The 10,191-nt window shown below is 36.5% G+C and overlaps 2 protein-coding genes across 5 annotated transcripts; one reads left to right on the forward strand and one right to left on the reverse strand.

The window, feature by feature from the left end:
- The first annotated feature begins 988 nt into the window (after positions 1-988).
- Positions 989-4,301, forward strand: LOC111431550 (C-type lectin receptor-like tyrosine-protein kinase At1g52310). Of its 3 annotated transcripts, none has more exons than XM_023068231.1 (7): positions 989-1,212; positions 1,523-1,622; positions 1,771-1,828; positions 2,201-2,632; positions 2,814-3,141; positions 3,172-3,384; positions 3,522-4,301. In XM_023068231.1, the coding sequence occupies exons 2-7, from the start codon at positions 1,533-1,535 to the stop codon at positions 4,051-4,053; spliced, it is 1,653 nt and encodes a 550-aa protein (XP_022923999.1). In that variant the 5' UTR covers positions 989-1,212; positions 1,523-1,532; the 3' UTR covers positions 4,054-4,301. The 3 variants fall into 3 exon arrangements, with proteins under 3 accessions (XP_022923999.1, XP_022924000.1, XP_022923998.1); XM_023068232.1 differs by having other exon boundaries at positions 990-1,212; positions 2,814-3,384; positions 3,522-3,879; positions 3,979-4,283; XM_023068230.1 differs by having other exon boundaries at positions 990-1,212; positions 2,814-3,384.
- A 67-nt stretch (positions 4,302-4,368) lies between these two features.
- Positions 4,369-8,548, reverse strand: LOC111431551 (allantoate deiminase 2). 2 transcript variants are annotated; one of them, XM_023068234.1, is made up of 12 exons: positions 8,296-8,548; positions 7,703-7,797; positions 7,068-7,171; positions 6,910-6,994; positions 6,707-6,823; positions 6,344-6,453; positions 6,159-6,264; positions 5,950-6,036; positions 5,183-5,425; positions 4,983-5,108; positions 4,733-4,894; positions 4,369-4,640 (listed from the first exon to the last, which is right to left on the reverse strand). In XM_023068234.1, the coding sequence occupies exons 1-12, from the start codon at positions 8,444-8,446 to the stop codon at positions 4,518-4,520; spliced, it is 1,509 nt and encodes a 502-aa protein (XP_022924002.1). In that variant the 5' UTR covers positions 8,447-8,548; the 3' UTR covers positions 4,369-4,517. The 2 variants fall into 2 exon arrangements, with proteins under 2 accessions (XP_022924002.1, XP_022924001.1); XM_023068233.1 differs by lacking the exon at positions 8,296-8,548 and adding an exon at positions 7,249-7,305.
- Positions 8,549-10,191: the final 1,643 nt, after the last annotated feature.

Genomic DNA, 10,191 nt, shown 5'->3' on the forward strand with positions numbered 1-10,191 from the left:
TTTTTTTTTTTTTTTTTTTTTTTTTAATTTAAATTTGTTAGGTTTAATTGGGTAGAATTTATTTTGACCAAGTCAAAGAGAGATAATGTTGTATTGAATATGCGTTTTCCTCAAATTCAGAAACGTTGGGTGTCTGCTGTCATCCTCCAAGTCGTAAATTTAGGGCACGCCGACCGCCAGTACTTTACGTTTTTATTATGTTACTGTTCTTTTCTTTGTTCTGTTTTCTTTTTTCTTTTTTTTTTTCTTTTTTTTTTTTTTTTAATTTAATTTAATTCTTGTTCTTGCTTTTCTCCTTCTTCAATCGAACAAATCAGCTTCCTCTACGGATAAGACTGCAATGGCAGACAGATGGCTCGGGTTTCTGGGTGTTGACTCTCTCCGCGTGGGACACTGTTCTATTGGCTTTGCTTTAGGCTTCCCTAAAAGGCCTTATCAGAATTGATATAGTATTCCTCACTTATAATCTTATGATCTTCCACTAAATTAACCAATGTGAGACTCACTCTCAATAATCTTCAACAGTTCCACCTCATCTCTCTCGATTCGATCCATATCTATTTGATATCTAAATTATTATAGATTTTATATCTCTCGTCCCCTTCTAATTCTAAAATGATATTTATTACTGAGAGTTTTTCACATACTTATAATAAATGTTTCAAACATGATGATAATTAAGGTTAACGTTTGTTTTTTAATATTTTTAATTAATTTAAATTTTATATTTATAATATAATATGGGTATGTTCTGTAATTATTGTTTGTAAAAAAAATATAATTAATTAAGGATGTGACAATAAATTAAATATAGTACTATTTATTTAATATATATATATATATATAGTTAAATTAGTTAATTAATTGAAAAATAAATAAATGAGTATGTTTACAAATTATGAGTTTTTATATTTGTATTATATATAATTTACAGCTGTTAAAAGAAAAAGGGAGGGAAAGAATGAAAAAGGGTGCGTTCCAGTCTCCAGAGTCGGCAGACCTAGTTAACTGCCAACGACCTTATGCTTCGTGACCATGAGGCCTTCGAATCTTGGTGCTCTCAGATCAGCTCAGGGCAGCTACTCCATGAGTTATCTGATTCGTATGAAATGCTGAAATACATGGAAATGGAGGCGAACAGAAAAGGGATTTGCATCTAAGCCTAAACCACTCGCATTTTCAAGACCTCAGAAGTCTACGCCCTGTCGGTTGGTAAGTATTTTTAAAGATTTCTTCATCAATTTGTGGTTGATTCTTCCAATTGGCGTTCAAACTGAGCGTTCTGCTGATGTTGTGATTTTGTTTCAAATCTCGTTTGTGGATTATTTATTTATTTATTTGTTTTTTAAGTTCTCTTGTTTTATGGAGGATATGAATTAGACATTAATTTATCTGTTCGAATCACTGGGGATTGTCGACTTCTGTGCTTTCTGAGGTAGTTAGATTTGGTGGACGTGTTTTTTGGTGCGCGATCTCGTTACGGCTTCTTCTTCTGGCTAAACTTTCGAGTTTTTATGCTTAGGGTTTGGGTAATGGCTCCGACAGAGGTGAAAACGCTGTATCTGCAATTTCTTCCGCTTCTGACGTTAATTTGGGTGTCCAGAATGGGCGCCTCGGACACTGTAAGGAACTAGAATTCGACTGATTTTCTTTTTTTCCTTCATTACTGCTTGATGTTATATTCTTGTTTTGGCTTTTCCATCGGAATCAATTAAATGTTGTGCCCCTGTTTTGGGAAATTATGTCATGAAGTTTCCTTTGGCTATGTAGATGTTCAACGACTCAGTAAGTGGGCATTCGGTTGTTTCCCGAAATGAAAACCCAAAAGGTATACAGTTAACTTCTAGAATTGCTACTTTGCCTACAACCGTTCGGTGAATTGAAGGAAGAAGAAAACAGTTTAGGTTTTTTTTCAACTTGGAAGACCTATGAAAAAAAAATATATCTCTTCTTTCTGAATATGAAAGATTTTTCTATGCTTAAACTCTTCATTCATAATTTAATCAGAGTCTTCCTATGCTTGCTGATTATTTAAGCGACATGTCCTATTTAGGTTTTTAGTTTACTTATCCCTTTTTCCTTCCTTGCATTCAAGCATATTCTACATCGTTATGAGAATCTGTCTCAATTTCTGTTTGTCATTGTTATACTGTGGTTATAATATGGCAACCTCAAATGCTTTTCTTTTCTCTTTGGCTAGGACGGTGCCCACATGGTTGGTTTATTAGCCCAAACAGGACTAAGTGCTACGGTTTTATGTCGAGCCCTAAATCATGGAATGAATCAGAGAACCAATGTAATGGTTTAGGCGGGAACTTGGCATCTCTGATAACATATCAAGAGTTCAGCTTTGCACAAAACATGTGTAATGGAACTTTTGGTGGCTGTTGGGTGGGTGGCAGAGTGTTCAACTCTTCAAATAATCTTGTTTGGAAGTGGTCAGATAATGTTTCGAAATGGAACGATTCCATTATTCCCAGCACAGCTTCACAATCTAATTGCAAAAATGTCTCTTGCCGCATGAATGATTTGATTGAAACATGTGCTTTGATAGTTGGTGGACTAGCAGCACCCTTCCTTAGGGATGAGAAATGCAACAGTTCTCACCCTTTTATATGCATGATAAATCTAGGTATGCCATCATCTTAGGCGTTCTTGTCACGTAACTCGTTAACAGAGTGAGAACTTATAGCAAGAGAGGAATGGAATGAATCTAACATGTTTGGTATTTTCATTTCCTGGTTCTTGGGTAGTTTAGTCATTGATAGATGTTGTGATCCACACTGAGATTGATATTGTTTTAATTGTATCAGATGATAGATGCCAGCGCATGCACTGCCACAAGGAGTATCTAGTTATTCTAGCTGTTGTGAGTGGGTTGATATTTTGCACGACGTTTGCTGTTGTGATTTGGCTTCTTGCCTACAAGAGGAGCAAAAAACGGAGAAGGTCTCGGAAGGTATCCAATCCTGCAGCTTCTGCACTGGTACCACCTTCATGGAAGGTGTTTACCAAGGAAGAGCTGAGATCTATTACAAAAAACTTTAGTGAGGGAAACTGTCTTCTTGGAGACACAAAAACGGGTGGTACATACAGTGGACTCTTACCCGATGGTTCAAGAGTTGCAATTAAAAGATTAAAGAAGTCCACCTTTCAGAGGAAAAAAGAGTTTCATTCTGAAATTGCAAGAGTTGCTAGACTTCGTCACCCAAGTTTGGTTGCCCTGAAAGGATGCTGCTATAACCATGGTGACCGGTACATTGTTTATGAATTCGTTGTCAATGGACCCTTAGATCGATGGCTTCACCATGTACCGAGAGGTGGTCGAAGCTTAGATTGGACCATGAGAATGAAAATTGCCACGACTCTTGCCCAAGGGATTGCGTATGTACAATTTATGGATCTTTCTTGTTAAAAATATGGATCTCTCTTAAGATGCAGAGGAACTATTACTTTGATTGATAATCCTACCTCTTCTCTAGCAATTATGAACCGACTCTCATCTTTCATGTTCTGTACAGGTTCCTTCATGACAAGGTCAAGCCACACGTGGTACATCGAGATATCCGTGCCAGTAATGTACTTCTTGATGAAGAATTTGGAGCACATCTGATGGGAGTTGGCCTATCGAAATTGGTGGCATATGAAGCGATGCACGAGAGGACGGTTATGGCAGGAGGAACCTACGGATACCTTGCTCCTGAATTTGTCTACAGAAATGAACTAACGACAAAGAGCGATGTCTACAGTTTTGGGGTGCTACTGCTTGAAATTGTGACGGGTCGGAGGCCTACACAGGCAGTTGATTCAGTTGGCTGGCAGAGCATTTTCGAATGGGCAACACCACTTGTGCAGGCTCACCGTTACCTAGATCTCTTGGATCCTTGTATAACAGGCAGTTCTACTTCTGGGATTCCGGAGTGTGGTGTTGTTCAGAAGGTGGTGGACCTTGTGTATGCTTGCACGCAGCATGTCCCATCCATGCGCCCTAGAATGTCGCATGTTGTTCATCAGTTGCAGCAATTGGCCCCTTCACCTCTCACTATGAAGTAAAGAATTCCCATTGCTAGATTCTAACTTGGAATGAAGCCAGTTAGTCTAGGACAGGATCCAAGGTTGGTAGTCACATTTAACCCAATTTCTGAATAGTTTTCGAACACGGGGGTATGACCACTTCACTTGGTCAAACTATTGTGCAATGTTCGATATCTAATGGTAACAACAAACACGATTATTTAACATAACTTGCAAAATGATTCATCCGACAGTTGCTTTCCTTTTAATGGACTCGATTCTTGTCAGAAATTGAGCTTGAATGGTGAGAAAATGATTGAATACAACCCACGATAATAGGTTGTAAAAATTGAATTTACATACAACATGAAGTTTATTAGTCTTGCTTACGACCAAAGGGGCAGTACAAATCTACGAAGATGGATTGTACAAATGAATTAACATGTAGCACTTCTACTAAGTAACTAATTAGTTTTGCGTACTGGGAACATAGAGTAAAAATACTACAGATGGTTTTCTAGAAATTCCAAGACAGCCAAACCCGCCGCCCAAACGTCGTCCTCCAATACATGCTCGGAGGGGGAGTGACTTGCACCTCCACGACAGCGGACGAACAACATTCCCACCTGCCAATTCCCTCGTGTTAACGTATAACCATGTCGATGCAAATGCAGAAGTAGAACTTTTAAGAATTACAGTATAAACGTTGAGAACAAACCTTCGTTAAATAAGACATTGCCATTGCATCGTGCCCGGCTCCACTCATTAATACAGGTACTTCCTCCTGAATCTCGCCTACCATTTTTTTGAGTGCAGCGGAAGCTGCAGATTTCAGCTGCGAGCTCAGCTCCGAATCACTAATTACGGCATTTGCATCATGCTGAAAGGAACAGGCAGAGCAGATTATTGATGTGGAATGGAAGTAAATGATAAATGTGGACAACGAACACAATGGAAGATATACACACCTTACGTTCGATATTGCACAAAACCGACCGGCTGCTGCAAATTTTATGTACCTGATTAGAGAATTCATAAATTACAGCTTCTCGTCCAATGTCATCGATAGTACGTAAATCTACAGTGAAGGTCACCTGTAACATGCCAAACATTAAAAATTGTCTGGTAAAAAGGTACGGTCTGCAGTGCCTCTATATCAAATGCTTGCCTGGCCTGGAATGACATTGCTTGCACTGGGCCATGTTGATATCTCTCCAACCGTACAGACAAGAGATGTGGAAAGTGATTTCAGGGTAGAATCACTGCAATGGCCATCAAAAGATAAGTAACTCTCTGGTTGCTTACAGAGTTTTTCCAATTGTACAATCAATTCAGCTGAAGCTGCCATGGGATCTTGGCGCAAAGGCATTGGAACCGTTCCTGCATGCCCCTGAGAACCTCTCACTGTAACCTGCAATCTTTGTGCACGGATCGCTCTATCAAACGAAACTCACATCCCAACTTAAATAAATCCATTCTAGTTCTTTCGTGAAACAAGAAAGTCAGATTTCCTTCCTTTGAGTTTTACACACCAGCTAAATTATAAATTTGGAGGGAGAAAAAGTAGGTAAATTAACATAATATAGACGTCCAATAGTGGACCATGGGTTAAAGTGCAACTTCAAGTTCATTTCTATTATCAATTGTACTCTTGAAGTCAAAATGGCCTAGCTTCAAAACTCTTCCATTAATTGGATTTTCCTCGGTTTGGATGATAAGCAAAGAATGACTTTTAAGTTATAAGCATTTTCTCTGGGAGTACAGATCTAAACACAAACATGCTTATCAACCATGACATATAACAAGTTAGTAGTCAAGAAACGTGATGATTAATGTTTTAAAATGTTGTGGCCATGCCATCGAATGTGTGGCAAGCCCTTCAAATAAACGATTAACAAAATTCTCCATGACCTCCAGGTTATTTAACTCATGTACCTTTAGGCGTGTCTGCCCAGCAATGCCTCTAACCACTCCAAGAGGAAAACCAGACCACTCAAGTACGGGACCTTGTTCAATATGAACCTGAAGGTCAAAGCAAACAACAATTCTCTCACAATGGTTGAAAAGAACCGATTAATATACCTAAGTTCTAAAAATAAGTTTTTAAGTGAAGAACAAACACCAGAAAAGCAACCAGGTCATACCTCAACATATCCCCAGACAGACTTACGGTCATACTTGAGTTGCAACAGGTTCTCCTCTGTTATCTGTACACCACTCTCCGTAATAACATCTTTTATAGTCATGCCACTGATAAAAGACTGTTAATTAATATGCAGATAATAATGAGTGATAAGTATCCGGTGAGTTCGTAGTTGCGTAACAAAACCTTTTATCTGATATTTCCAAAGATGAAACTGGTAAGATACCAGCAATAGCAGCACTTCCTAAAAAGGTTGATTGAAACCTCACGCCCTCTTCATCACTGAAGGCAATCACCTGCATAATTTTGTAGTTGATTATAACTAAATGTGACAAGGTAGAAATGTTGTCGTACCAGGACCAATAATGTTCCTGATTGCTTCCTCCAATATGTACTAAAAGTTCCATTTGTTTGAGCGACAAACAGTTCTCCAAAAAATTGAGAAAGATTTTGCTCGGATGATAAAAATTGGAGGAAGAAGATATCTAAAACAAGTCACTTATTTCTTCCAAATTCACTATTGTTAATGAGAAAGTAAATAACTCAAACCTCAATTGGCCTCTTTAATTCTTCTAACTTCCCATTCATATAAAAAACTTTCAAAGCAGAGATAGCAGATATGATGCCTAATGCGCCATCAAATTTTCCAGCATCAACAACAGTATCCTACGAGGAAAAAAACGAAATTTTAATTCTTAGCTCGGTATGCAACATAAATTCTTGCCTCTGCTTAGGGGAAGTCAAATAATCACCAAGTGAGATCCAATCAATAATGCTTCAGCACTTGCATTCCTGCCCTCAGTTCGACCATGTAGATTGCCCATGCAGTCAACCCACCTGAAAAATGTTCATGATCACAAGTCAATAACAATTAAGACTTCTTCCAGATGAGGAGATGTAGAAATCTAACGTTCTTAATCCAGCATCCTCCATCCATTTTTGAAGAAGAAATCTTGCTTTAATTGAAGCTGGACTCAAGAATGTCCTCTCAAGATATCGAGCCGCATCACTCACCTGGTAATTGGGGACAATTGTAAGATAACTCTTAAGTAAACAGCAGGGAATATTTAACACAAACACAGAAAACTCACCATTTTACAGTTTTTAAGTTGGAACAGAACTCAACCTCTGGTATTCAGCAGGTTTATCTGGGGGAAGGGGAGGACAACTTTTCATGGACTAAGCTATAATATGTGGAGTACCGCATAAAATGAAGTGTTTGATAATGGGAAGTGGAAGTAACCAAGGTAAATACTTCAGAGACGAAAAGATCTGAAATTCGCTTATCTTTCAATCGAAAATTACTAAGAAAGAACAAAACTATGAAAAATTGCAGGAACTCTTTCAATACCTATTTCTGAAGTATTATTCTGTAAAATCAAGTTACATGGTCAACACATGACATTTTTATATTATGAATAGAAAACACGAAGATACCATGCAAATCGTCCAATTATTCAGTGAATTTAACAAGTACCAAACATTAGCTAGGGGAGGCTTATTGTAGCAAACAGAGAGAGGGAAAATGGAGTTGTGGTCCACTACCTTCCCTAGTTCGTTCAATCTTCCTACCGCTTCGTCCTTGAGAATTTGCACGAACAAATCAGCCCTTCTGTTATTCGAATCTTCGGCTACATCTCCTGGAAAAAATTGAATAATATTTTCAGTGTTCAACATACAATCGTTCACTAACATGAAAAATAATTTCATTAGATATGGTTGTGACAACTAGAACATCATCATAAAAGCTGATAATAATCCCGCCACAGCGAAAATACCCAACCAAACAGAATATTCCCGACCTAGAAAGGAAAGAAAAAGAAAACCTGCCTTTTATGAGCAACATACAATAGTTATGATTTACTACGACAGATAACTCGATGGAGAAGAAACAGATCTGTCAACACCTCCGAAAAAATATGTTTGAGCAGATATTAGAACAAGTGATTTTCCAGAGTTCTTGGACGGAAAGTGAAATTTAACCATGTACGTTATCCGTAAAAGCATAAACGAGTGGTTCGTATTCATTTCGATTCAGTTTCATGTATTTCCACAAAGGAACATCCATTTTCCATCCCGAGGGAGTAAGGCGAAGTAGCATATCAAGACGAGACTAAAAAGAAAGATGATGGAAATACCAGTAAACGCGTAAGCGGTGGGAGGAGATGAAAACAAAAGTAAAAAGATCAGGTAGGAAAACAAAATGGAGAATGAAGAATAGTAGGGATAATGATGGCGTTGATGATTCTTGATGAAAAAAACGGTCGTGGAAGCAGAGGCAATGGCCATGACCGGCGGCTGCAGTGATACGAAGAAGAAGCGGCGGAGAGAAAAGGCAGCCGGAGAGCTATGGCGGAGGCCGAAAGCCTCTCTGGAATTTGGAATTTGGAACTAGGCTTTTGGCGTCTGGCTCCCGGCTCCCGAATTCCGGAATCTTCAACTCATTTGTGGGGCGCGGAATTCAGGTGGGCCTCTACCGTCTACGCGCCAATTATAGGAGGAGGCTATTATATTACAACGAGGATCAATTAAGAAATCTATTTAAATTAAATTAAGTTTCTATTTTAGAATTTGAATTTAAAATATAGGTGCACCAAAATTTTCAAGTTGCGTGTATGAAAATATCACAATTTAAATCACATAATTAAAAACAAAACTTTATGTAAAAAATATTTAATTATTCATTTATATGATTTAGTGAATCTTGTGTGAAAAAAGAGAAAAAAAAAAGATTAAATTATATAATAAATATTGGAAAATGATTTGTTTGGTTCTGTCACGTGTCATCACGTGCAATACATGCAGAATCTTGGGAGGTGAATTTGGAATCTAACCCTGCCCAGATGATCACTGATTTGGATTCTTAATTAGTTTCTAACGGGGCCCACACTGATTAATCGATACTGTACGGGTGGGCCCAGTGGCCATTGAAAATAATATAGATTCCCTTTTATATTTTCGGATTTATTGAATTTAGCGTATATTTATTTTCAGATTTTATAATTGAAATACTCTGAATTCTGAAAAAAAAATATTATTTTTATTGTGCCCAGATTTTAAATTGAAAAGTGTAAAAGGGATGGTCATACAATATTTATTTCTATTATTAAAATAATGGTCTTTTTCAACTAAATAAATATTAAATATTTAAAGTTATATATTATTTTTTTAATTAATTAATCGTACGAACCAGATTCTCCCTCTGACAATTCGATTATATTATTGAATAGAGGACAAAAAAAAATATTGAAATTTTTTTCTCTTACTCCTCTGTTATAGAAAATTTATTATCATTCTATTGTAGTCCGAGTATAATAGTAATAAAAAAAATAAAAAATAAAAAATAAAAAGTTTAATGTGCTAATTGAATGGTCAATGGTGCGAGGAGAAGAAGGCAAATCGGGATTTGAGTGTTAATTAGAATTATGGCCACTTCCAAATGATTATTGCAGGAAATTTGGGACACGTCCTATCAGCTCCCAATGTCACAATCGTATAGCTTAGCTAGCTTCCACAATTATTCATCAAATGTAATTAATATTTGATAATTTTGTCATGATATATTTATTTGAATAATAATTAAGATTTTTATTTTATTTTAATGAAAAAGTTTAGTTTTTTTTTTTTAATATTTTTCAATGGAATTAAAAAAAAAAATCCTAAAACTAAATGATTATAAAATGATATTTTACGTTTTAGATTTATTAAAGCTGGACAAATTTATTTATTTATTTATTTATTAGTGCGGACTTTTCCTCGCATGGTGGAGGAAATGCATGATCGACGGTGCGAGTGGGACATTATTTAGTCAAAAAAGCGTAAAATCACATATCATATCTATATTTCTTTAATATATTTAGCCCATCAACCACTCACCTTTATTTATTAATTTATTATTTTGAGAGAGAAAAAAAATGTGTGCATATGTTACAATACTTTTTGGTCAAATTTGATGATAATGAAAGTTTAAGATTAAAATTAATTGATTTTTGTTTTTTTTTTTAATCTGTTTAAATAGTTTCTACGTATTATAA

This window comes from Cucurbita moschata, unplaced genomic scaffold (assembly GCF_002738365.1).
Source record: "Cucurbita moschata cultivar Rifu unplaced genomic scaffold, Cmos_1.0 Cmo_Scf00036, whole genome shotgun sequence".
Lineage (NCBI taxonomy): Eukaryota > Viridiplantae > Streptophyta > Magnoliopsida > Cucurbitales > Cucurbitaceae > Cucurbita > Cucurbita moschata.

Bases quoted from the DNA above. Each gene is read 5' to 3' on its own strand.
- LOC111431550 (XM_023068230.1), top strand. From the start codon at position 1,533: ATGGCTCCGACAGAGGTGAAAACGCTGTATCTGCAATTTCTTCCGCTT. The intron at 2,633-2,813 runs GTATGCCATCAT...TAATTGTATCAG, and splicing joins TATATGCATGATAAATCTAG to ATGATAGATGCCAGCGCATG. The intron at 3,385-3,521 runs GTATGTACAATT...TGTTCTGTACAG, and splicing joins ACTCTTGCCCAAGGGATTGC to GTTCCTTCATGACAAGGTCA.
- LOC111431551 (XM_023068234.1), bottom strand. From the start codon at position 8,446: ATGGCCATTGCCTCTGCTTCCACGACCGTTTTTTTCATCAAGAATCAT. The intron at 7,798-8,295 runs GTATTTCCATCA...AATTTTTTCCAG, and splicing joins CACCGCTTACGCGTTTACTG to GAGATGTAGCCGAAGATTCG. The intron at 6,454-6,706 runs GTTTGAGTTATT...AAAATTATGCAG, and splicing joins AATTAAAGAGGCCAATTGAG to GTGATTGCCTTCAGTGATGA.